This window comes from Lutra lutra, chromosome 8, assembly GCF_902655055.1.
Source record: "Lutra lutra chromosome 8, mLutLut1.2, whole genome shotgun sequence".
Lineage (NCBI taxonomy): Eukaryota > Metazoa > Chordata > Mammalia > Carnivora > Mustelidae > Lutra > Lutra lutra.
In genome coordinates, this window is record NC_062285.1 from 22,036,041 (window position 1) to 22,063,533 (window position 27,493).

The following is a 27,493-nucleotide window of genomic DNA, read 5'->3' on the forward strand; positions in this document are numbered from 1 at the left end:
TTTTAAGGGTTCTTTGTATACTTTGGGTAGCAATCTTTATCAGATACAAATTTTGCAATTATTTTCTTCCAGTCTCTGGTTTGTATTCCAATTTTGACATTGTCTTTCATGAATCAGAGGCTTTTTAATTTAATGGAATCAAGCTCATCAATTATTTCTGTATGGATCATGCCTTTGATGTTATACCTAAAAAAGCATCACTATATCCAAGGTCATCTAGGTTTTCTCCTATTATCTTCTAAGAGTTTCATAGTTTCATATTTACCATTTAGATATATAATCCATCTTGATTTAGTTGTTGTGAAGGATGTAAGGTCTATATACAGATTAATGTTTTACATGTGGATGTCTAGTAGTTCATACACCATTTGTTGAAAAGACTATCCTTTCTTCATTTTATTAATTTTGTTCCTTTTTCAAAGATCAGTTGACTATTTTTGTGTGGCTTTATTTCTGGTCTCTCTATCCTATATTCTATTGATCTGTTTGTCTATTGTTTTGTCAATACTATATTGTAGCTTTATAGTAAGTCTTGAGTGGGTAGTATCAATTCTCCAACATTGCTCTTCTCCTTCAATACTGTGTTGTCTCTTCTGAAGATTTTATCTCTCCATATAAACTTAGAATCAGTTTGTCAATATCCACAAAATAACTTGTGATAACTTTCATTGGGATTGCACTGAATCTCTAGATCAAGTTGTGAAGAACTGACATCTTGACAATATTGAGTCTTCCTATCCATGAACGTGAAATGTCTCTCCATTTATTTAGTTCTCCTTTGATATTTTTTATCAGAGCTTTGTAGTATGATTGATAGTGTTGTTGAGTTCAACTATGCCCTTACTTCTGCCTGTTGGAATGTCCATCTCTGAACAGGGGTGTTGAAGTCTTTGACTATAATGGATTTATCTATTGCAGTTTTTGACTCATGTGGTTTGATGCTCTGTTTTTAGGTTGCCTACATGTTAAGAATTTTCATGTCTCCTTGAGATAGCCACCCTTTACATTATGGAATACCTTCCTTAATCCTGGTAACTTTCCTTACTTTGCTGTCTTCTCTTTCCAAAATTAATATAGCTACTACCACTTTTTGTTTTTGTTGTTAGTGTAAACATGTTTTTCTCCATCCATTTACTTTTTATCTATAATGTGTCCTTATATTTAAAGTGGGTTTCTTATAGACCAGATAGCTGGGTCATACTTTTTGATCCACTCTGACCATCTCCAACTTTTTTTTTTAAGATTTCATTTATTCATTTGAGAGAAAGAAAGAGCATGCACGTGCACATGAGCAGGGGGAGGGGCAAAGGGAGAAGCAGACCTCAGGCTGAGCAGGGAGCCTCAGGCAGGGCTTCATCCCATGACTCCGAGATCATGACCTAAGCCATAGGCAGAGCTCAGCCATCCAGGCTTTCCTGACAATCTCTGTCTTTTAAGTGGTGTATTTAGACCAATGACATTCAGAGTGATTATTGATAAAGTTGGATTCATATCTATCATATGTATTGCTGTTTTCTTTGTTCTTTTTGTCTTTCACTCTTTTTCTGCCATTTATGGTATTAATTGAGCATTTTATATGACTCCATTTTGTCTCCTTTCTCAGGGTGTCTGTTATTCTTCCTTTTTTAAACGTTTTTAGTGACTGTCCTGAAGTTTGCAACACATTTTTACAGCTAATCCAAGTACAGTTTCAAATAATGCTATACCAGTTACCATGAAGGTATCTTAAAATTTAAAAAAATTCCTAATTCTTTCCTCCCATCACTTGTATCATTGCTGTCACTCACTTTATTTACATGTATTTGTATAAAGCATGTAATAAATATATATGTATATATGATATATACATATGCATACATAATTACATTGTTGCTATTATTATTTTGAACAAACTGTTACTCATTAGGTCAGTTACAAATTTTTTTTTAATTTTTATTTTCCTTCATCTATCCATTTTCTGATGCTCTTCCTTTCTTTGTGTATCTCAGTTTCTGATTCATTTTTTTCTTTCTCTCTAAGGACTTCTTTAAACATTTCTTGTAAGACAGATCTACTGGCAACAGACTTCCTCAATTTTTGTAAGTCTAAGAAAGTCTTTATTTCTCCACACCTTTGAAGAATGATTTCACAGGGTACAGAATTCTAGGTTGGTAGCTTTTTTCTCTTAACCCTTAAGTATTTCACTGTTCTCTCTTTTGCTTACATGGTTTCTGAGAAGGTGGGTGTTAGAGATAAGGTGGTTTTTCCCCCTCTGGCTTCTTTCAGGGTATTTCATCTTTGACTTTTCTATAATTTGAAAATGATATCCTGAGGTGTAATTCTTTTGCCATTTATCTTGTTTGGTGTTTTCCGAGCATTCTGGATCTGTGGGTTTGGTGTCTCACAGTAATTTGGGGAAATTCTTAGTCATTATTGTTTCAAATACTTCTTTAGTTCCTTTCTCTCTTTCTCCAGTTCTAGTATTCCTATTACTCATGACTTATGCCTTCTGCAGCTGTCCACAGTTTTTGGGTACTCTGTTCCATTTTTTTTTTTAGACTTCATTTTCTTTGATTTCAAAGATTCTATTGCTAAATCCTTTAATGCAGAGATTCCTTCCTCAGCTGTATTCAATCTACTAGTAAGTCTACTGAATGCAGTCTTCATTTCTGCTACACAGTTTTTTATTTCTAGCATTTCTTTTTTTGATTCCTTCTTGGGATTTCCATTTCTCTGGTTGCACTGCCCATCTGTTCTTGCATGCTCTCTACTTTAACCATTTGAGCCCTTATCATATTAACTCTAGTTGTCTTAAATTCTTGGTCTGAGGATTCTAACATCCCTGACATGTCTGGTTTTGATGCTTGTTCTATCTCTTCAGGTTTGGGGGGTTTTGTTTGTTTGTTTGTTTTGTTTTGTTTTTTGCCTGTTGGTATGCCTGCTAATTTTTTCTTGATAGCTGGACATGGTATACCAGGAAAAAGGAACTTCTGTAACTAGGCCTTTAGTAGTGTTCTGGTGAAACGTGTGTGTTTCAGAGGGCAGCATTTTATAATTTATGACCAGGTCTCAGTCTTTAGGCAGTCTATGCCTCTGGACTGTGAACTTCACAAGAGTTTCCCTGTTTTGCTTTGTTTTGTTTTCTCTCCCATCTTAAGTCAACAAGATAGCTAGAGTGGGCCAAAATAGGCTCAGTGTCCCTCAGCTAGACTCTGATGATCACCCCAGCATATTAGGTTCTGGTTAGCTAGCTTCCCCTGAATTATTTCAAATAGGTTCCTTTTCTCTTCCCCCTGGTGGAAGCATGAGGGAATTTTTTCCCCAATATTTACTATGGAAACTTGATCAAGCTCCTGGAGGTTAATCTCACAGTATTATGGGGAGTTCCTATGACTGGGTCCCTCTGGAGCTTTTAACTCAGTTATCTACACAGAGCCTTCAACAATTCATCAGTTACATCTGAGGTTTTCCTACCTGGGTGCTGGTATCTCTTTTAGGAAGCTGTGACTCCTTGTCTGTCTCTCCAACCTTGGAAAAATCCCTGATGTTCTTCTTACTTGTTGCAGGCAAAACTCTTTCCTTTTCCTATTCTTCAGCTTGGTTGTATCTTCTGGGTCAACACTCACCAAGCAGGGAACGCATATTGGAGGAAGTTTCTTTTTTTCAAGGGCATTGCAAAAGGACGTGTGGGTTGTTCACTGGTAAACCTAAAGGGGTGCCCTTTCCATGGGCTACCACGGTCATTCATGACAGTCCTGAAAAATACATGGAGAAGCATGATTTAGAGTTCATGAATTAATGTCTCTTTGTGAGAAACTGAAGCACATTCCCAGTGCAGGTACAGCAGTGTGGTGTACCCATAGCTGGGCCTTCAGCCAACTTCAAACACAAGAATGCCCAAAGTAGCCACAGTTGGCCTCTTAATCAGCCATACTGGGGCCAGGCTTGCCCACCAGTCATAGCAGAGCCATAATAGGAGGGTACATGCAGACCACTCAGGGGACACCTCTGGAGCACTTAGTTCTAGTGACTGGGAGGATTGTACTTCTGAGCCTCCCAGAACATCTGCATAAAGCCACTTCTTCAAGCCCAGGAGATGAAGCTGATCTACCTAATACATAGACACCAAAAGAGAGAGTCGGGCAAAATGAGGAAATACAGGAATATTTTCCAAACAAAACAAAACAAACAAACAAACAAACAAACAAGACAAAACTACAGAAAAAGTAGTGAATGAAATGAAGATAAGCCATCTGTCTGAAAAAGAATTGGAGGTAATGGTCAAAAACATGGTTATTGAACTAGGGAGAGAATGAATGAAGACAGTGAAAACTCCAATAAGGAGATAAAGAATATAAAAATGAACCAAGCCAAGCTGAAGAATACAATAACTGAAATGAAAAATACACTAAAGGGAATCAACATCAGATTATAGGATACGGAAGAACAGATCAGTAATCCAGAAGACAGGGTAGTTGAAATCATCCAAAGTGAACAACAAAAAGAAAATTAAAAAAGAGAATAGTTTAACCTCTGAAACAAAATCAACCATGCTATTTTTTTTCTTTTTATTATAGGGATTCTGGAAATAGAAGACAAAAGGAGCAGAAAACTCATTTGAAGAAATAATAGCTGAAAACCTCCCAAACCTGGGAAAGGAAACAGACATCCAAGTTCATAAAGCACAGAGAGTCCCGAACAAGATGAACCCAAAGAAGTTCCCACCAAGACACATAATAATTAAAATGTCAAAAGTTAAGGTTGAAGGAAGACTCTTAAAAGTAGCAAGAGAAAAACATCTTGTCATGTACAATTGAACCCCTCTAAGACTATCAGCTCATATTTTGGCAGAAACTTTACAGTCCAAAAGGAACTGGCACAATATAGTCAAACTGCTGAAAGGGGTAAAAAAACATACAACCAAAAATACTCTACCCAGTAAGGTTATCATCCAGAACTGAAAGACAAATAAAGAGCTTTCCAAAGAAACAAAAATTAAAATTTGTCACCACTAATCTGGCCTTTCAGGAAATGTTAAAGGAAATTCTTTAGATGGAAAAGAAAAGACTATTACTAGAAGTAAAAAAAAAAAAATTATGAAAGGAAAAATCTTACTGGTAGAAGCAAACACATAGGTAAGGTAGTGGATAAACCTTATAAAGCTAGTATGAATGTTAAAAGACCAAAAGTGGTAAAATCAATTATAATTATAATAATTAATTAAGGGATACACAAAATAAAATGATGTAAAATATGGCATCAAATACATAAAACATGGGGGAAAGAGTAAAAATGCAGCTCTTTTAGAACATGTTCAAACTTACAGTCCATCAACTTAAGTAGACTTGTATAGGGGCGCCTGGGTGGCTCAGTGGGTTAAGCCGCTGCCTTCGGCTCAGGTCATGATCTCGGGGTCCTGGGATCGAGTCCCGCATCGGGCTCTCTGCTCAGCAGGGAGCCTGCTTCCCTCTCTCTCTCTGCCTGCCTCTCCGTCTACTTGTGATCTCTCTCTGTCAAATAAATAAATAAAATTTAAAAAAAAATAAATAAATAGACTTGTATATACAAAGGGTGTTGAATATAAATCTCATGGTGACAACAAACCAAAACCTTACAAGAGACACCCAAAAAATAAGGAGAAAGAATTTCAAACATAACCTATAGAAAATCATCAAAACAAAGAGAAAAGATTAAGGGTAGGGAGGAGAAAGATAGAGGAGGAGAAGGAAACATGCTCCTCATATCATTGGGTCCCAGGAGTCCAGCTAGATAGCTATCAAACCATTCTGAAAACCTACAAACTCAACAGGAGATTGAAGAGAAGAAGAGCGGCAATTCTAGGAACAGAAAAGTGACCACTTTCTGCAAGGTTGGACATGCAGAGAAGTGAATCTAAAGCAGCAAGTGGAAAGAGAGGGCGTTGGGGGGAGGGGCTGGCCCCCAGCAAGTGGTGGAGCAGCAAAGCACAAAATCAGAACTTTCAGAAGTCTGTTCCACTGAAGGACATTGTTCCAGAGGCTCAGTTGGGGGGTGGAGCCCTTGCAGGGACAGTGTGGTCTCAGGGTCACAAAGAGACCAGGGGTATCTGAGGGTTATAGAGCACCCAGATAACAGAGCGGGGAAGCCAGAGGCAGAGATGGAGCTGAGCAGTGGGCTCTCAGCTCAGGGTTACCTTAAACCATGATCTGAGGCACAGTCAGGCCACTGCTCTTCGAGGAAGGACCCAACAATTGGTAGATCCCGGAAGGAGTAACGAGGGAGCAAATGGCAAGAATCTGCTGGGTTTGGAGACTCCAAACAGGGCCCAGCACCAGAGATAGAAATGTTCCGTCAGCGAGGTGAGCTCAGGGTGTGGCTGGAAACCACAGAGATGGCAGGTATTCACTGCTCTTCTCTGAGGGTGCACTGAAGAGTGGGACCTGCGAGCTCTCAGATCCTCTGGGATTGGAGGCTGGGAGGTCGCCATTTTCATTCCCGTCCTCCAAATCTGTACGGAAAGCATTCAGGGGACAAAAGCTCCCGAGAGCAAACCTGAGCAGATTGCTTAGCCTGGCCCCTGGCAAGGGTGGTGCAATTCTGTCTTAGGCAAAGACATTTGAGAATCATGGTGACAGGCCCCTCCCCCAGAAGATCAGCAAGAATATCCAGCCAAGACCAAGTTCACTAATCAGTGAGAACTGCAAAACTTCAGAGCTACGGGAATACAGCACAGAGAATTCACGGCTTTTTTTCCCATGGCTTTTTATTTATTTATTTTTTAAGATTATTTATTTATTTATTTGACAGACAATGATCACAAGGAGGCAGAGAAGCAGGCAAAGAGAGAGGAAGAAGCAGGCTCTCTGCTGAGCAGAGAACCCAATGTGGGGCTCGATCCCAGGACCCTGGGTTCATGACCTGAACCGAAGGCAGAAGCTTTAACCCACTGAGCCACTCAGGCACCCTTCCGATGTTTTTTTTAGTCTTTCAAAGTTAAATTTTTAAAATTTTATTTTTTTCTTATTCTATTTTTTCTAATTTTTCCTTTCCTACTTTAACCCTTTTTAACTATTTTATCTTATCAATACCTTTAAAAAATCTTTTAAAAATTTCATTGTTATAGTCATATTCTATCCCTTCATTGTATTTAAACTTATTTTTTGTATACTTACAGGTTTTTATTTCTTTAAAATTTTGGGATACAGTTTCTTCTAATAGATCAAGATATACCCTAAATCAAGCACATGGCTTTGTTCTAGTCTCCAGCCTGATCATATTCTTTCCCTCTTTTTTTTTTCCAACCAACTTCTTATCTTATCAATTCCTTTTTTAGAATCTTTTTTTAATTTTCATCTTTGCAGTCATATTCCATCTCTTCATTGTGTTTACCCCTTATTTTTGTGTATATATATAAGTTTTTCTTTCTTTAAAATTCTGGGAGGCAGTTTCTTCTAACAGAGCAAAATACAACCAAAATCAAGTGTGTAGCTCTGTTCAATTCACTATATATAGAGAGAGAGATATAGATATATCTAGATAGATTTTTTTTTCTCCTTTCTTTCTCCCCCAGTTTTGGGTCTCTTCCTATTTGGTTACTGTATATTTTTCTGGGGTCATTGCTACCCTTTTAGTATTTTGTTCTCTCATTCACCTATTCTTATCTGGATGAAATAGGGGAACGTTTTTCCACAAGGTGGAAAAACCCACCTCAAAAGAAAGAACAAGAGGCAGTACTGATGGCTAGGGACCTAATCAATAAGGACATTAGTAAGATGTAAGAACTAGAGCTCAGAATGATGATTATTAAGGTGCTAGCTGAGCTTTAAAAAAAAAAGCATGTAAGATACTAGAGAATCACTTTCTGGAGAAATAAAATCCCTTTCTGGAGAAATAAAGGAACTAAAATCTAACTAAGTTGAAATTAAAAAATCTATTAAGGGGGTACAATAAAGAATGGAGGCTCTAACTGCTAGGATAAATGAGACAGAAGAGAAAATTAGTGATATAGAAGACCAAATGATGGAGAATAAAGAGGCTGAGCAAAAGAGAGATAAACAACTACTGGATCACGAGGGGAGAATTTGAGAGATAAGCGATACCATAAGACAAAACAATATTAGAATAATGGGGATCCCAGAAGAAGAAGAAAGAAAGAGGGCCAGAAGGTATATTGGAGCAAATTATAGTAGAGAATTTCCCTAATATGGCAAAGGGAACAAGCATCAAAATATGGGAGGCATAGAGAACTCCCCTCAAAATCAGTAAAAAGAAGTCAACAACCCATCATCTATTAGTAAAACTTACAGGTCTCAGTGACAAAGAGAAAATCCTGAAAGCAACTCAGAACAAGAGGTCTGTAACAAAGAACGGTAGAAATATAGATTGACAGCAGACCCATCCACAGAGACCTGGCAGGTCAGAAAGGACTGGCATGATATATTCAGAGCATTAAATGAGGAAAATATGCAGCCAAGAATACTATATCTAGCTAGGCTGTCATTGAAAATAGAAGCACAGATAAAAAGCTTCCAGGACAAACAAAAACTAAAAGAATTCGCAAACACCAAACCAGACCTACAGGAAATATTGAAAGGGTCCTCTAAGCAAAGAGAGAGCCTAAAAGTTACAGACCACAAAGGAACAGAGACAATATACAGTAACAGTCACATTACAGGCAATAAAATGGCACTAAATTCATATCTTTCAATAGTTACCCTGAATGTAAATGGGCTAAATGCCCAATCAAAAGACACAGGGTATCAGAATGGATTAAAAAAACAGGACCCATCAATATGCTGTCTGCAAGAAACTCATTTTAGATCCAAAGACACCTCCAGATTTAGAGTGAGGGGATGGAAAACAATTTACCATGCTAATGAACATCAAAAGAAAGCCTGGGTGGCAATCCTTATATCAGATAAATTAGATTTTAAGCCAAAGACTATAATAAGAGATGAGGAGGGACACTATATCATACTTAAAGGGTCTGTCCAACAAGATGAAACAATTTTAAACATCTATGCCCCTAACATGGAAGCAGACAATTATATAAACCAATTAATAACAAAACCAAAGAAACATCGGCAATAATACAATAATAGTAGGGGGCATTAACACCCACCCTCCTCACTGAAATGGACAGATCATCTAACAAAAGATCAAAAGGAAATAAAGGCTTTAAATGACACACTGGGCCAGATGGACATCACAGATATATTCAGAACATAATAACAGAATACACATTCTTCTCTAGTGCACATGGAATATTTTCCAGAATAGATCACATCCTGGGTCTCAATTTCAACAAGTACCAAAAGATTAGGATCATTCCCTGCATATTTTCAGATCACAGTGCTCTGAAACTAGAACTCAACCACAAAAAGAAAGTTGGAAAGAACTCAAATACATAGAGACTAAAGGGCATCCTACTAAAGAATGAATGGGTCAACCAGGAAATTAAAGAAGAATTGAAAAAATTTATAGAAACAAATGAAAATGAAAACACAACTGTTCAAAATCTTTGGGACACAGCAAAGGCTGTCCTGAGAGGGAAGTGTAGAGCAATAAAAGCCTTTCTCAAGAAACAAGAAAGGTCTCAAGTACACAACCTAACCCTACACCTAAAGGAGCTGGAGAAAGAACAACAAAGAAAACCTAAACCCAGCAGGAGAAGAGAAACAATAAAGATCAGAGCAGAAATCAATAAAATAGAAACCAAAAGAACAATAGAACAAATCAATGAAACTAGGAGCTGGTTCTTTGAAAGAATTAGTAAGATTGATAAACCCCTGGCCAGACTTATCAAAATGAAAAGAGAAAGGACCCAAATAAAATCATGAATGAAAGAGAAGAGATCACAACCAACACCAAAGAAACACAAACAATTATAAAGAACATATTATGAGCAACTATACGCCAGCAAATCTGACAATCTGGAAGAAATGGATGCATTCCTAGAGACATATAAACTATGAAAACTGAACTAGAAAGTAATAGAAAACCTGAACAGACCCATAACCAGTAAGGAGACTGAGGCAGTCATCAAAAATCTCCCAACAAACAAGAGCCCAGCGCCTGATGGCTTCCCAGGGGAATTCTACCAAACATTTAAAGAAAAATTTATACCTATTCTCCTGAAACTGTTCCAAAAAATAGAAAAGGAAGGAAAACTTCCAAACTCATTTTATGAGACCAGCATTACCTTGATCCCAAAACCAGACAAAGACCCCATCAAAAAGGAGAATTACAGACCAATATCCTTGATGAACATGGGTGCAAAAATTCTCACCAAAATACTAGCCAATAGGATTCAAAGTACATTAAAAGGATCATTCCCCATGACCAAGTGGGATTCATTGCTGGGCTGCAAGTTTGGTTCAATATCCACAAATCAATCAGTGTGAAACACCCATTAATAAAAAAAGAACAAGAACCATATGATACTCTCAACAGATGCTGAAAAAGCATTTGACAAAGTACAGCAACCTTTCCTGATCAAAATTCTTCAAAGTGAAGGAATAGAGGATACATACTTCAACATCATTAAAGCCATCTGTGAAAAACCTACAGCAAATATCATTCTCAATGGGGAAAAACTGAGAGCTTTTTCCCTAAGGTCAGGAACATGGCATGGCTGTCCGCTATCATCACTGCTATTCAACATAGTACTAGAAGTCCTGGCCTCAGCAATCAGACAACAAGAAGAAATAAAAGGCATCTGGATCAACAAAGAAGTCTTTTTAAAATGTCTATTTAGGGAGGAGTCAGGATGGCGGAGAAGTTGCAGGCTGAGATGACATCAGGTAGCAGGAGATCAGCTAGATAGCTTATCAAACCATTCTGAACACCTACAAATCCAATAGGAGATCAAAGAGAAGAAGAGCAGCAATTCTAGAAACAGAAAATCGACCACTTTCTGAAAGGTAGGACCAGCGGAGAAGTGAGTCCAAAGCTACAGGAAGATACACCCCAGGGGGAGGGGCCGGCTCCCAGCAAGTGGCAGAGCAACGGAGCACAAAGTCAGAACTTTTAAAAGTCTGCTCCAATGAGGGAGACATTGCTCCAGAGGCTAAACAGGGGTGAAGCTCACGTGGGGACAGTGTGGCCTCAAGTCCCACGGGGTCACAGAAGGATCAGGGGTGTCTGAGTGTCACAGAGCTCACAGGTATTAGAGCGGGAAAGCTGGCTACAGAGACGGAGCTGAGGAGTGAGCTCTCAACTCGGGGTTACCTTATCGTGATCCGTGGCACAGGTCACTGCTCTGTGCCTCTGTGCCTCTGACCCTCTCCGGGGTCCCACAAGACCCCGGGCGACTACCCTGGAAGAGCTCAGGGATCTGCGGGGTTACAAAACTCCAGGCTGGGCTGTGTGCCAGAGACAGAGATGCTTGGTCACAGGCTGGGTGAGCTCAGAGCGCAGCCAGAGACCAGGGAGACAGGAGTGATAGAGAGCTTTTCTCCAAGGGCACACTGAGGAGTGGGGCCCCGAGCTCTTGGCTCCTTCAGGCCAGAGATTGGGAGGCCACCATCTTCATTCCTGTCCTCTGGAACTCTATGGAAAGTGTTCAGGGAACAAAAGCTCCCGAAAGCGAACCCGAGCGTATTACTTAGCCCGGCCCCTGGTAAGGGCGGTGCAATTCCGCCTCGGGCGAAGACATTTGAGAATTATTATAACAGGCCCCTCTCCAAGAAGATCAGCAAGAAAACCAGCCAGGACCAAGTTCACTTACCAAGGAGAACAGCAGAATTCCAGAGAAGGAGAAAGCAAAGCATGGAATTCATGGCTTTCTTCCCATGATTCTTTAGTCTTGCAAAGTTAATTAATTTTTTAAATTTTATTTTTTTCTTCTGCTAAATTTTCTTTAAGTTTTACCCTTTCCTCTTTTAACGTTTTTTAACTAGTTTATCATAACAATACCTTTCAAAAAAATCTTTTTTGAACCTTCATTATTATAGTCACATTTTATTCTTCATTGTATCTAACTTTATTTTTTGTATACACATAGGGTTTTTTTTCTTCTAAAAAAATTTGGGATACAACTTCTTCTGATAGATCAAAATATACCCTAAATCTAGCACAGGGCTTTGTTCTAGTCTCCAGCCTGAGCAAATTCTCTCCACTTTCTATTTCTTTATTCTCCCAACCAACTTATCTTATCAATTCCTTTTTTAGAAATTAAAAAAAATTTTTTTTCATCTTTATAGTCATATTCCATCTCTTCTTCATGTTTACCCTTATATATGTTTTTCATTCTTTAAAATTTGGGGAGGTAGTTTCTTCTAAGAGACCAAAATAGTCCCAAAAGTAAGTGGGTGAACCTGTTCTATTCACCAGTCTAATATATATATTTTTTTCTTTTTTTTCCTCTCTTTTTAATTTTTTTTTTTCTGAACTTCTTTTTACCCCCTTTCTTCCCCCCCATGATTTGGGGTCTCCTCTGATTTGGTTAAAGCACATTTTACTGGGGGCTTTGCCACCCTTTTTTAGTATTTTATTCACTCCTACATATATTCTTATCTGGATAAAATGACAAGGCAGAAAAACTCACCACAAAAACAAGAACAAGAGGCAGTACTGAAGGGCAGGGACTTAATCAATAGGGACATTGGTAATATGTCAGATCCAGAGTTCAGAATGACAATTCTCAAGGTGCTAGCCGGGCTCAAAAAAGGTATAAATGCCTATTTAATCAAGGAAGTGAAAGAATTATACTCCAAAAACTGTTTGAGATGTTGATGAAAGTAATTGAAGAGGACACAAACAAATAGAAAGCTAGAATTGGAACAAGTAATATTATTAAGGTATCCATATGAACCAAGGAAATCTATAGAATCAATGTGATCCTATCAAAATACCAATGGCATTTTTCACAGAAATAGAACAAATAGTCCTAAAATTTGTATGGAAGCAAAAAAAAGTCCCTGAATAACCAAAGCAGTCTTGAAAAAGAACAAACTTGGAGGCCATCATGCTCCTTGACTTTAAAGTGCACACACAAAAAATGGACACACAAATCAACACAATAAAACAGAGAGCCCAGGAAAAACCCCCACAACTACATGGTCAATTAATCTATGGCAAAAGAGGCAAGAATATATTATGAGAAAAAAGACATGTTCTTCAATAAATAATGTTGGGAAAACTGGACAGCTACATGGAAAAGAATGAAACTGGGCCACTTTTTCAACCATACACAAAAATAAAGTCAAAATGAATTAAGGACATTAATTTAAGACCCAAAACTGTAAAATTCCTAAAAGAAAACAGAGGCAGTAAAATCTTGGACATAAGTCTTAGCAATATTTTTTTTGGACCTGTCTCCCCAGGCAAGGGCAACAGAAGTAAAACTAAACAAATAGGACCACATCAAATGAAAAAGCTTTTGTACAGAGCCATCAACAAAATGAAAAGGCAAGTTACTGAATGGAAGAATATATTTGCCAATAATGTATCTGATAAGAGATTAATATCCAGAATACATAAAGAACTAATACAACTCAACACCATACAACAACAACAATTTAATTAAAAAAATGGGCAAAGGAGGGAGACGAAGAGGCATCTTCCAAAGAAGACATACAGATGGCCAGCAGACCACAAAAAGATGCTCAACATCACTAACCAACAGGGAAATGCAAATCAAAACTACAATATCACCTCACCAATAAGAATGGCTAGAACTCAAAAGAAAAGAAATAATAAGCATGGGTAAGAATGTAGAGAAATGGGAACCTACATCTGTTGGTGGGAATGTATGTAATATTGTACAGCCATTATGGAAAACAGTATGGAGGGTCCTAAAAAATTAAAAATAGGATTACCATATAACCCAGTGATTCCACCTCTGGGTATTTATCAGAAGAAAATGGAAACATTGACTCCAAAAGATATGTGCACCCTTGGGTTCATTGTAGCACTATTCACAATAACCAAGATACAGAAGCAGCCTAAGTGTTCATCAACATATGAATAAATTTTAAAATGTGATATATATTACCGTGGAATATTATTCAGCCATAAAAAATGAAATCTCACCATCTACCACAACATGGATGGTTCTTGATGGTATTACACTAAGTGAAATAAGTCAGACAGAGAAGGACAAATACCATATGATTTCATTTATATGTGGAATCTAAATAACAAAACAAATGAACAAACAAAACAAAGAAATAGACTCTTAGACACAGAGACCAAACTGGTAATTGCCAGAGAGGAAGGGTGTGGGTGGATGGGTGAAACAGGTGAAGGGGATTAAAGATACAAATTTCAAGTTATAAAATAAATAAGTCATGGGGATATAAAACACAGCATAGGGAATGTAGTCAATAATATTATAAATGCTATGTATGGTGACAGATGGTACCTAGACTCATTATAGTGATCATTTTGTAATGTATGTAAATATCAAATTACTATTATACACCTAAAATTAATACTGTATGTCAACTATTCTTCAATTTAAAAATTTTTTAATTAAACAAAATACTGAAAAGCATTGTAACAAAAAATAGACTTGAACTTTATAAACGTGTATACTCTTGAAATAAAATATTAAATTAGTTACTCAATAATCTTCCTACTACACATACATGACTTTACTATTTGTATTAAGTGTTGTGACTTCCCAATATATCAGGTACATCCATATTCAAATATGAGACACAAAATGCATTCTAAACTCAAATAAGTAATACCTTAGAGTTTGAGCACTGTTCACACTATAAATTCCAATATAAGTATATATAAAATATTTTCATATTTAAGAACATTACAAATCAACTACTTTACCATAAGTTTTCCTTAATTAAAAAAGATTATCAAGCATAATTTGAAATAAATTATTTCAATTCTCATTTTTAAGAGTTATAAGTATTACAAGTTCCTGTTGGATTGACAGATGAGGTGAGAGATCCATTTGTCAACAAGATAAAGGATTTAAACGTTGATGGGGAACTCAAAAAAGCAAATCCATAAAGTCTTAACAGAATGCTATAATTAGGATCTATGAAAGCTCAGGGGGGACAGTCAAATGCCTGACGAATCAATAGTCAGAACAACTTTAATCTGTGTATTTGCTCATTTTGAACCTAATACTAACTTGACTAAAAATTATAATCTGAGGTAATCTTAAGATTTTTTTTTTGGACGTTTAAAAACATTTTTATTTAACTCCTTTTTAATCCCTTTATTTAACCCTCTTTATTTAACCCCCTTTATTTAACCCCTCCTTGCAGAGGGGCCCTGGCAAAACCTAAAAGTGACAGGAGACCACAGAGAACAAACAAGATCTGGGATGCAGGAGGAAAAGCTGCGATCATCTGACCTGCACATTGTGCTTTTTTTTTTTTTTAAAGATTTTATTTACTTATTTTATTTTATATTATTTTCCATTTTTTAAAAGATTTTATTTATTTATTTGACAGAAAGAGATCACAAGTAGACGGAGAGGCAGGCAGAGAGAGAGAGAGGGAAGCAGGCTTCCCGCTGAACAGAGAGCCCGATGTGGGACTCAATCCCAGGACCCTGAGATCATGACCTGAGCCGAAGGCAGAGGCTTAACCCACTGAGCCACCGAGGCACCCCTATTTTCCATTTTTTAAATTTAATTTAATTTTATTTTTTATAAACATATATTTTTATCCCCAGGGGTACAGGTCTGTGAATCGCCAGGTTTACACACTTCACAGCACTCACCATAGCACATACCCTCCCAAACGTCCATAACCCCCCAACCCCCCTCCCCCCATCAACCCTCAGTTTGTTTTGTGAGATTAAGAGTCACTTATGGTTTGTCTCCCTCCCAATTCCATCTTGTTTCATTTACTCTTCTCCTACCCCCTTAACCCCCATGTTGCATCTCCTATCCCTCATATCAGGGAGATCATATGATAGTTGTCTTTCTCCAATTGACCTATTTCGCTAAGCATGATACCCTCTAGTTCCATCCACGTCGTCGCAAATGGCAAGATTTCATTTCTTTTGATGGCTGCATAGTATTCCATTGTGTATATATACCACATCTTCTTTATCCATTCGTCTGTAGATGGACATCTAGGTTCTTTCCATAGTTTGGCTATTGTAGACATTGCTGCTATAAACATTCGGGTGCACGTGCCCCTTCGGATCACTATGTTTGTATCTTTAGGGTAAATACCCAGCAGTGCAATTGCTGGGTCATAGGGTAGTTCTATTTTCAACATTTTGAGGAACCTCCATGCTGTTTTCCAGAGTGGTTGCACCAGCTTGCATTCCCACCAACAGTGTAGGAGGGTTCCCCTTTCTCCGCATCCTCGCCAGCATCTGTCATTTCCTGACTTGTTAATTTTAGCCATTCTGACTGGTGTGAGGTGGTATCTCATTGTGGTTTTGATTGTATTTCCCTGATGCCGAGTGATATGGAGCACTTTTTCATGTGTCTGTTGGCCATCTGGATGTCTTCTTTGCAGAAATGTCTGTTCATGTCCTCTGCCCATTTCTTGATTGGATTATTTGTTCTTTGGGTGTTGAGTTTGCTAAGTTCTTTATAGATTTTGGACACTAGCCCTTTATCTGATATGTCATTTGCAAATATCTTCTCCCATTCTGTCAGTTGTCTTTTGGTTTTGTTCACTGTTTCCTTTGCTGTGCAAAAGCTTTTGATCTTGATAAAATCCCAAAAGTTCATTTTTGCCCTTGCTTCCCTTGCCTTTGGTGATGTTCCTAGGAAGATGTTGCTGCGGCTGACGTCGAAGAGGTTGCTGCCTGTGTTCTCCTCGAGGATTTTGATGGATTCCTTTCTCACATTGAGATCCTTCATCCATTTTGAGTCTATTTCGTGTGTGGTGTAAGGAAAAGATCCAATTTCATTTTTCTGCATGTGGCTGTCCAATTTTCCCAACACCATTTATTGAAGAGGCTGTCTTTGTTCCATTGGACATTCTTTCCTGCTTTGTCGAAGATGAGTTGACCATAGAGTTGAGGGTCCATTTCTGGGCTCTCTATTCTGTTCCATTGATCTATGTGTCTGTTTTTGTGCCAGTACCATGCTGTCTTGATGATGACAGCTTTGTAATAGAGCTTGAAGTCCGGAATTGTGATGCCACCAACTTTGGCTTTCTTTTTCAATATTCCTTTGGCTATTCGAGGTCTTTTCTGGTTCCATATAAATTTTAGGATTATTTGTTCCATTTCTTTGGAAAAAATGGATGGTACTTTGATAGGAATTGCATTAAATGTGTAGATTGCTTTAGGTAGCATAGACATTTTCACAATATTTATTCTTCCAATCCAGGAGCATAGAACATTTTCCCATTTCTTTGTGTCTTCCTCAATTTCTTTCATGAGTACTTTAGAGTTTTCTGTGTATAGATTTTTAGCCTCTTTGGTTAGGTTTATTCCTAGGTATCTTATAGTTTTGGGTGCAATTGTAAATGGGATTGACTCCTTAATTTCTCTTTCTTCTGTCTTGCTGTTGGTGTAGAGAAATGCAACTGATTTCTGTGCATTGATTCTATATCCTGACACTTTACTGAATTCCTGTACAAATTCTAGCAGTGTTGGAGTGGGGTCTTTTGGGTTTTCCACATATAGTATCATATCATCTGCGAAGAGTGATAGTTTGACTTCTTCTTTGCCGATTTGGATGCCTTTAATTTCCTTTTGTTGTCTGATTGCTGAGGCTAGGACTTCTAGTACCATGTTGAATAGCAGTGGTGATAACGGACATCCCTGCCATGTTCCTGAACTTAGCAGAAAATCTTTCAGTTTTTCTCCATTGAGAATGATATTTGCAGTGGGTTTTTCATAGATGGCTTTATAATATTGAGGTATGTGCCCTCTCTCCATACACTTTGAAGAGTTTTGATCAGGAAGGGATGCTGGACTTTGTCAAATGCTTTTTCAGCATCTATGGAGAGTATCATATGGTTCTTGTTCTTTCTCTTATTAATGCGTTGTATCACATTGATTGATTTGTGGATGTTGAACCAACCTTGCAGCCCTGGAATAAATCCCACTTGGTCGTGGTGAATAATCCTTTTAATGTACTGATGAATCCTATTGGCTAGTATTTTGGTGAGAATTTTCGCATCTGTGTTCATCAAGGATATTGGTCTGTAGTTCTCTTTTTTGATGGGATCCTTGTCTGGTTTTGGGATCAAGGTGATGCTGGCCTCATAAAATGAGTTTGGAAGTTTTCCTTCCATTTCTATTTTTTTTTTTTTTTGAACAGTTTCAGGAGAATAGGAATTAGTTTTTCTTTAAATGTTTGGTAGAATTCCCCCGGGAAGCCGTCTGGCCCTGGGCTTTTGTTTGTTTGGAGATTTTTGATGACTGTTTCAATCTCCTTACTGGTTATGGGTCTGTTCAGGCTTTCTATTTCTTCCTGGTTCAGTTGTGGTAGTTTATATGTCTCTAGGAATGCATGCCAGATTTTCAAATTTGTTGGCGTAGAGTTGCTCATAGTATGTTCTTATAATTGTCTGTATTTCTTTGGTGTTCGTTGTGATCTCTCCTCTTTCATTCATGATTTTATTTATTTGGGTCCTTTCTCTTTTCTTTTTGGTAAGTCTGGCCAGGGGTTTATCAATCTTATTAATTCTTTCAAAGAACCAGCTCCTAGTTTCGTTGATTTGTTCTATTGTTTTTTTTGTTTCTATTTCATTGATTTCTGCTCTGATATTTATGATTTCTCTTCACCTGCTGGGTTTAGGCTTTCTTTCTTGTTCTTTCTCCAGCTCCTTTAGGTGTAGGGTTAGGTTGTGTACCGGAGACCTTTCTTGTTTCTTGAGAAAGGCTTGTACCACTATATATTTTCCTCTCAGGACTGCCTTTGTTGTGTCCCACAGATTTTGAACCATTGTGTTTTCATTATCATTTGTTTCCATGAATTTTTTCAATTCTTCTTTAATTTCCTGGTTGACCCATTCATTCTTTAGAAGGATGCTGTTTAGTCTCCATGTATTTGGGTTCTTTCCAAATTTCCTCTTGTGATTGAGTTCTAGCTTCAGAGCATTGTGGTCTGAAAATATGCAAGGAATGATCCCAATCTTTTGATACCGGTTGAGACCTGATTTAGGACCGAGGATGTGATCTATTCTGGAGAATGTTCCATGTGCACTAGAGAAGAATGTGTATTCTGTTGCTTTGGGATGAAATGTTCTGAATATATCTGTGATGTCCATCTGGTCCAGTGTGTCATTTAAGGCCTTTATTTCCTTGTTGATCTTTTGCTTGGATGATCTGTCCATTTCAGTGAGGGGAGTGTTAAAGTTCCCTACTATTGTTGTATTATTGTTGATGTGTTTCTTTGATTTTGTTATTAATTGGTTTATATAGTTGGCTGCTCCCATGTTAGGGGCATAGATATTTAAAATTGTTAGATCTTCTTGTTGGACAGATCCTTTGAGTATGATATAGTGTCCTTCCTCATCTCTTATTATAGTCTTTGGCTTAAAATCTAATTGATCTGCTATAAGGATTGCCACTCCTGCTTTCTTCTGATGTCCATTAGCATGGTTAATTCTTTTCCAACCCCTCACTTTAAATATGGAGGTGTCTTCGGGTTTAAAATGAGTTTCTTGTAGGCAACATATAGATGGGTTTTGTTTTTTTATCCATTCTGATATCCTGTGTCTTTTGATTGGGACATTTAGCCCATTAACATTCAGGGTAAGTATTGAGAGATATGAATTTATTGCCAATGTATTGCCTGTAAGGTGACTGTTATTGTATATTGTCTCTGTTCCTTTCTGATCTACTACTTTTAGGGTCTCTCTTTGCTTAGAGGACCCCTTTCAATATTTCCTGTAGAGCCAGTTTGGTGTTTGCAAATTCTTTCAGTTTTTGTTTGTCCTGGAAGCTTTTAATCTCTCCTTCTATTTTCAATGATAGCCTAGCTGGATATAGTATTCTTGGCTGCATGTTTTTCTCGTTTAGTGCTCTGAATATATCATGCCAGCTCTTTCTGGCCTGCCAGGTCTCTGTGGATAAGTCTGCTGCCAATCTAATATTTTTACCATTGTATGTTACAGACTTCTTTTCCCAGGCTGCTTTCAGGATTTTCTCTTTGTCGCTAAGACTTGTAAATTTTACTATTAGGTGATGGGGTGTGGACCTATTCTTATTGATTTTGAGGGGGTTTCTCTGAACCTCCTGGATTTTGATGCTTGTTCCTTTTGCCATATTGGGGAAATTCTCTCCAGTAATTCTCTCCAATATACCTTCTGCTCCCCTCTCTCTTTCTTCTTCTTCTGGAATCCCAATTATTCTAATGTTGTTTCATCTTATGGTGTCACTTATCTCTCGAATTCTCCCCTCGTGGTCCAATAGCTGTTTGTCCCTCTTTTGCTCAGCTTATTTATTCTCTGTCATTTGGTCTTCTATATCACTAATTCTTCTGTCTCATTTATCCTAGCAGTGAGAGCCTCCATTTTTTATTGCACCTCATTAATAGCTTTTTTGATTTCAACTTGGTTAGATTTTAGTTCTTTTATTTCTCCAGAAAGGGCTTTTATATCTCCCAAGAGGGTTTCTCTAATATCTTCCATGCCTTTTTCAAGCCCGGCTAGAACCTTGAGAATCGTCATTCTGAACTCTAGATCTGACATATTACCAATGTCTGTATTGACTTGGTCCCTAGCCTTTGGTACTGCCTCTTGTTCTTTTTTTTTTTGTGGTGAATTTTTATGCCTTGTCATTTTGTCCAGATAAGAATATATGAAGGAGCAAGTAAAATACTAAAAAGGTGGCAATAACCCCAGAAAATATGCTTTAACCAAATCAGAAGAGATCCCAAATAGTGAGTGGGGAGAAAGGGGATAAAAAGAGGTTCAGAAAGAAAAGAAAAAAAAAGAAAGAAACTATTAAAAAAAAAAGAACACGAATAAAGAAATATATAAAAAAGAAGAAATATATATATATTAAATAAACTAGTTAAAAAACGTTAAAAAAGAAAAGGGTAAAAGTTAAAAAAAATTGGCAGAAGAAGAGAAAAAAAATTGAAAAAGAAAAAAAAATTAAATTAACTGCAACTCTAAAGAATCATGAGGAGAAAGCCATGAGTTCCGTGCTTTGCTTTCTCCTCCTCTGGAATTCTGATGCTCTCCTTGGTATTGAAACTGCACTCCTTGGTAGGTGAACTTGGTCCTGGCTGGGTTTCTTGTTGATTTCTGGGCGAGGGGCCTGTTGTAGTGATTCTGAAGCGTCTTTGCCCCAGGCGGAGTTGCACCACCCTTACCCAGGGGCCGGGCTGAGTAATCCACTCGGCTTTGCTTTCGGGAGCTTTTGTTCCCTGAGCACTTTCCGTAGAGTTCCGGAGGGCGGGAATGAAGATGGCGGCCTCCTGGTCTCCGGCCCGGAGGAGCCGAGAGCCCGGGGCCCCACTCCTCAGTGCGCCCTCAGAGAACAGCGCCCAATGACTCCCGCCACCCTGGCCTCCGGCCGCGCTCCGAGCTGACTGAGCCTGCGACCGGTTCAAGGTAACCCTGAGCTTAGAGCTTACTCCTCGGCTCTGTCTCTGTAGCCAGCTTCCCCATTCTAATACCTGTAAGCTCTGCGACACTCAGACACCTCCGATCCTTCTGTGACCCTGCGGGACCTGAGGCCGCACTGACCCCGCGTGGGCTTCACCCTGGTTAAGCCTCTGGAGTGATGTCCCTCAGCAGAACAGACTTTTAAAAGTCCCGATTTTGTGCTCCGTTGCTCCGCCGCTTGCTGGGAGCTGGCCCCTCCCCCCGCGGTCTATCTTTCCTTCGCTTTGGATTCACTTCTTCGCCAGTCCTACCTTTCAGAAAGTGGTTGATTTTCCGTTTCTAGAATTGCTGTTCTTCTTCTCTTCGATCTCCCGTGGGATTTGTAGGTGTTTGCAATCTTTAGATAAGCTATCTAGCTGATCTCCCGCTACCTGAAGTAGTCTCAGCCTGCTACTTCTCCGCCATCTTGACTCCTCCTCCTAATCTTAAGATTTTACATATTGTTTTTCACAAATGCATGGTTAAAATTAACTTAGTGGGAAAACATGTTCTAATTTTTTTAAGGCTTTAATAGAGAGTGTTCTGAGAAAAAGTGTGGTATACATAACAGACTAAAATGACTAACATTTTCTAGAGACCCAGGGGAGTTAACATAAGAATAAAACTTTGCTTAAATTTAACATCATTTGAATACATTTTTGAAAAAGTGATATGCTACAGTTCTTTAAAAAAAAAAAGTGTATTCTCTACAATGTATTCCTCATTTCTTTATATAGTACAAAAACTTCAGCCCCAGAAAGAAAAAAATTACAAATATGTACACACACATAATGAAGAGGTTTGACTTTATTACATTTTCTCTTTAAAATGAAGATGTTTCGAAGGTAGAGAAAGCCCTGAATGTGGTTAAGTAATTGAAGTACACATAAGAGACAGTCACTAGGATGTTTTTACAAAGGCCCAATACGGGTGTGATAGTTCCCAGGGCAATGACCAAACTAAGTCTAACAAAAATAAAGGGTAAATCCTGGAGAAGGATGCCCAGGGAATTCAGAAGAGGGTTCTGAGGAGTTAATATAATTCGAAGGAGAGAAATAAAACTGAATATGTAGACTGGGTATAGCCAGCCTGACTTGTACACGTCGGCGTGGCCAGCCACGCGCACCATTTCTATGGTGTCAGACCACAGCAGAAAGCTCCACAGGAAGATCTGGGCACGATCATCCTGCCGGGACATTGCTTCCAGGATTCCTGAGTGAAAAGAGGGCTCTTGGGGTCTCGCCAGAACTGGAGAGGGGTTCTGTGTCCTCGCTGACTGTGGCAGTGACGCCTCGGTCCTCCTGGCCGGCTGCGGAGGGGAAGTGCTTTCTTCATTTTGTTTCACTTGGTCAGTCACAGTTTTTATTTGCTGCAAAGTATGGATGTGCCTATTGTCGTCACCTGCAACAAATAGATTTGAATTTTAAAACTTGTTGAAACGTGGGCGCCTGGGTGGCTCAGTGGGTTAAAGCCTCTGCCTTCGGCTCAGGTCATGATCCCAGGGTCCTGGGATCGAGCCCCGCATCGGGCTCTCTGCTCAGCAGGGAGCCTGCTTCCTCCTCTCTCTCTGCCTGCTTCTCTGTGATCTCCGTCTGTCAAATAAATAAATAAAATCTTTAAAAAAAAAAAAAAACTTGTTGAAACGTTATGTAAATTAAAATTTCATTTCAATTTTTTGTAAATTTAAGTGCTAAAATTTAAAGATAAAATTGTGAGTGTTCTCTTATTTGACGTCTGTTTCACACATGGAACTTCAATGGGAAGCATAATGACAAAAAGAGGGGGGCACCTGGGTGGCTCAGTGGGTTAAGCTCCTGACTTTAGCTCAGGTCATGGTATCAGCCCCGCGTGGGGCTCTCTGCTCAGCGAGGAGCCTGCTTCCCCCTCTCTCTCTGCTTGCCTCTCTGCTTACTTGTGATCTCTCTCTCTGTCAGATAAATAAAATCTTAAATTAAAAAAATTTTAAAAATCTTAAATTAAAAAAACTCAAAGGCAGAGAATGTTCTTCTTTTTCTATTTTTCTATATATGGATCCCAAGTCATGTTACCATTTCACAGTACTAGCCATTACTGGTTAGAGAGCTAAGTACTTCCAAACATTATCTCATTTAGTCCTCAGGAAAAAAGTTGACAGATGGGGATTATGGTCCCACTTTATAAATGTAGAAACTGCAGCCCGAGAGGTGAAATGACACACCAATCCAAACACACGGTAATGGGCAGAGTTGGAATTTACACCCAGATTTGTTTGACCCCAATTGACAATGTCTTAACTTTATGGCTGTTATTACTGTCTAGAGGCAATACGTCATGTGCTAATTATAAAACATGCACATATCATAAAATCAAATGACTCTAAAAGTCCAATGGTCCAATCCTGTCACTTTTTATAAGATGTCCACAGGGATCACTACAACCCAGATCTCTAGCTTGGAGTTTGGTCCTAAGACAGAATCTGTTCGACCATAAGAAAATCTTGGTGAAGGGTGCTGCACAGTCTGAGATTTTTTAAGCTGTACTATCCTCAGAGTTTTTAACCAGTAAGTACAACTGATTAGACTAAAGCAATTTGTTTGTGGCCACAAGGCTATCCCTGATCAACACGACAGTCATCTGAATAAGGAGGATATTTTCTCATGAACATCACACTGTGTGTGAGCATGTGGGTGCACCCACGCGTGTGCCTCTCTGTGCGACATGGGTGTTGAGGCTGGGGAATTACAGAGGGATCCTCAAAACTCAAAACTTACCACCAGGGAAATCTGAGTGGCTCAGTGGGTTAAGCCTCTGTCTTCAGCTCAGGTCATGATCTCAGGGTCCTAGGATCAAGCCCCTCATCAGGCTCTCTGCTCAGTGGGGAGCCTGCTTCCCCCTCCCCCTCTGTCTGCCTCTCTGCCTACTTGTGACTTCTCTGTTAAATAAATAAATAAAATCTTAAAAAAAAAAATACTTAACCACCAACGTTGATGGTGTGGTTCCTGTACATGAATAGTAGATCACATTATTTCTCAAACATTCATTTAGTTAAGCACCATTTTTTTTTCTAAGAATTTGTTAGGTCTTAGCAAAGTTTACTCAGCAAACATGCTTATCATTACCTATTAAGCAATATAATAAGACAAAATCTAAAGAAGTCATTATACTGAATAGCTCTAAAGGTTAGAGACACGAAGTCAATAAAAATTTGTTGAACTATATTGAACTGATATGAAAACATTTTAAAATAAATAAATTATTATGATTAATGATTAATAAAATGATTACTATAAATAGGAGCTGTTTAAAGAACAAACCTGTTTTCCTTTTTTAAATTTTAAGTGCAAATTGCATAAATCAATAAAATAAAAAGATATCTAAATTCTTGATGAAATAGTACTTCTGATATGAATCATTTATAGAAAATGGTAAGACCTTTAGAAACTTCTTTACCAACCTTAGATGACAGAGTAGCATGAATGAGTATCATTTAATAAACAATAATCAGGTAGGAAAGAAAATTATATACTCATTACTATTATTTTAATACTCATAAAATCATCTCTTTTTAAACTCAGATGCACACTGGCATCAGTTCTATCTCTCGTTTTACAAAAGAAAGGAAAACAACATGGAAATTATGTTTCTTAGAGTATGTTACGTCCTGGAGAACTCTCCTTCACCTGTCTCTGTAGTTAAAACTGTTTGAATGGAAATCCAAATTCCTTTGTCAACATCAATAATGCAGTGTATAATGTGGGCTTTGGAGGCTGATTGCAAATTCAGCACTGTTTCAATGCCAGGAAGTGGCAAGCTAAGACATGACACGTTAACATTTTTAAACAGTCAGTAAGAATCCTAATATCTGAGGATAAGAGCCACAGGATGAACAATGAATTCTTAGCTAGAGTTCATTTTTAATAAAATACTAAAGTCCCAACCCATGGGTATTTGGTGAAAGTGGGGTTGGGAGCTTCATATCTCTCTAGAGCTCAATAGAAACTAGCTTAGATTTGGGGTTGCAGGGACTCTGTTGCCTTCTTTCCAAGGGAGAAGTACTAGAACTATTGGCTGGAGAGCTCTGCTGGCCTGCCAGAGGGCAAGGTAGTACTGAAGATGCCAAGAAACTGTTTGGTCATTAGAATATACCCACAAATTTACCCCCAAGCAATGTAAACTTTCATGTGCTCAATACTATCCCATTTGATTCAATAACTAGTTCCCCTCCAAATCATTATTTTTTCAAATTTCCACTTTGTTCTTCTGTTGTGGTTGTTAGTATTCTATTGGGGGAAAAGGATATTTATTTGTGCAAAATCCACAAAAGATTTAAGCATGAAGGAAGAAATCTAGGGTGCCTGGGTGTCTCAGTTGGTTAAGTGATTGCCTTCAGCTTGGGTCATGATCCTGGAGTCCTGGGATCGAGCCCTGCATGAGGCTCCCTGCTTGGCAGGGAGTCTGCTTCTTCCTCTGACCCTGCCCCTTCTCATGCTCTCTCTTCTCTCAGTCAAATAAATAAATAAAATCTTTAAAAAAAAAAAAGTCTACACATTTCTCTAGAGGTTACCATTTCCCTGCAAAAAGTAAAGGTAAAAGCCATTCTGTGTAGCCCCCTACATCTGATGCCAGTCTCCAAAACAACCTTTTATCTTCACTGTGTGAACTAAATACTTAAGAACATATAATTTTGGGGCGCCTGGGTGGCTCAGTGGGTTGAGCCGCTCCCTTCGGCTCAGGTCATGATCCCAGGTCCTGGGTTCGAGCCCCACATCGGGCTTTCTGCTCGGCGGGGAGCCTGCTTCCTCCTCTCTCTCTGCCTGCCTCTCTGCCTACTTGTGATCTCTCTCTGTCAAATGGATAAATAAAATCTTTAAAAAAAAAAAAAAGAACATATAATTTTAATCACAGGTAAATGTTTAAGTAGGTGACTCATGTCTATTTTATTGGATTTTTTAATTATTTATTTATTTGAGAGATAGAGAGAGAGAGCATCAGCGGCAGGAGGGGCAGAGGTAGTGGGGACAAGCAGACTCTGCACCCAGTGTGGAACCCAACAGGGTATTCGATCCTACAACCCTGAAATTATGACCTAAGCCTAAACCAGGAGTTGGTCACTCAACCAACTGAGCCACCCAGGTGCCCCTTGATTATTTCTTTGTATTGATGTATTACCATCTCTAACTTATTCCCCAAAGTGTTAGATAGCTTACAAGGAAAACCTAAGAACAATGTAACAAACCAGTAAGGGAGAATTTTCTGAAGTGAGCATGCATTCCTCTTGGAAAGAGACTAGGAAAGAAATATAACTTATTTAAATATAAACGATGAATCTTGGAACACCGAAAAAAATAAAGTTAAAAAAAAAAGAAATATGACAGGCTGATGCATGAAATATGAGGAGATTATTCCCATTCAGAATGAAATACTCATTGAAGTCAGAGAAGGATACACATTGTATGAATTACTAAAGACCAATTAAAATCTAGAATGTCTGTGTAATTCTGAAATTTTACTGGAAAAGCTAACGATGAAACATAAATTCATTACTTAAAAAATTAAAATAAATAAATAAATAAAAAGAATCACAAGGACAGGCACTGAAAACCAAGACAGGAATGGAGGCGATAGTAAAAATGCACTAGCGAGTCTCCCAGCTGTCCTTTGGGAACAGACAGATCATAGAGGGCCAGACCAAACTTCAGCTGGGCATCGAGAATGGAAGCCACATTCCCACCTTGACCATGCTGTCACCTGGGATCACATCAATAAACACAGAAGAATAAAATGCGGCAGGGCTTTAAAAGGAAGGTCAGTGCTGTGATGAGAAATTCTCGTAGAGGTCTGAGTGAGACAGGAGGTCAGGGAGGCTCATCTGAGAAGTGACGGTTAAGCAGTGACCTGAAGAATAAGTAGGAATGAATTAGGTGAAGAATGGAGAAAGGAACTAGGTGGTAGAAAGAGCGTGTGTGTAAAGATCTTTCAGCCACAGTGATGGAAAGAGGCAAGTTTTGTAAGGAGCTGGGGAGGCAGAGGGGGAAGAAGAGGGGTGGAGCTCAAACCTAGTAAGT

General features: G+C 38.5%; 2 protein-coding genes across 4 annotated transcripts in view; both read right to left on the reverse strand.

The window, feature by feature from the left end:
* The window catches only part of MRC1 (mannose receptor C-type 1), a 122,579-nt gene extending 111,353 nt beyond the window's left edge, over positions 1 to 11,226 (reverse strand). For 2 of the 3 annotated variants that reach the window (XM_047741189.1, XM_047741190.1), the window contains exons 1-2: positions 11,188 to 11,226; positions 3,454 to 3,734 (exon numbers count right to left, since the gene is read on the reverse strand). The gene's annotated coding sequence lies outside the window, so the exon portion shown is untranslated. Of the gene's footprint in view, positions 1 to 3,453; positions 3,939 to 11,187 lie in introns of those variants that run through there. The other variant, XM_047741191.1, reaches the window with a different exon arrangement.
* A 10,913-nt stretch (positions 11,227 to 22,139) lies between these two features.
* The window catches only part of TMEM236 (transmembrane protein 236), a 35,009-nt gene continuing 29,655 nt past the window's right edge, over positions 22,140 to 27,493 (reverse strand). Inside the window, exon 4 of the mRNA XM_047741192.1 lies at positions 22,140 to 22,850. Coding sequence (XP_047597148.1) covers positions 22,273 to 22,850 — 578 coding nt within the window. The 3' untranslated portion in view covers positions 22,140 to 22,272. The remainder of the gene's footprint in view (positions 22,851 to 27,493) is intronic.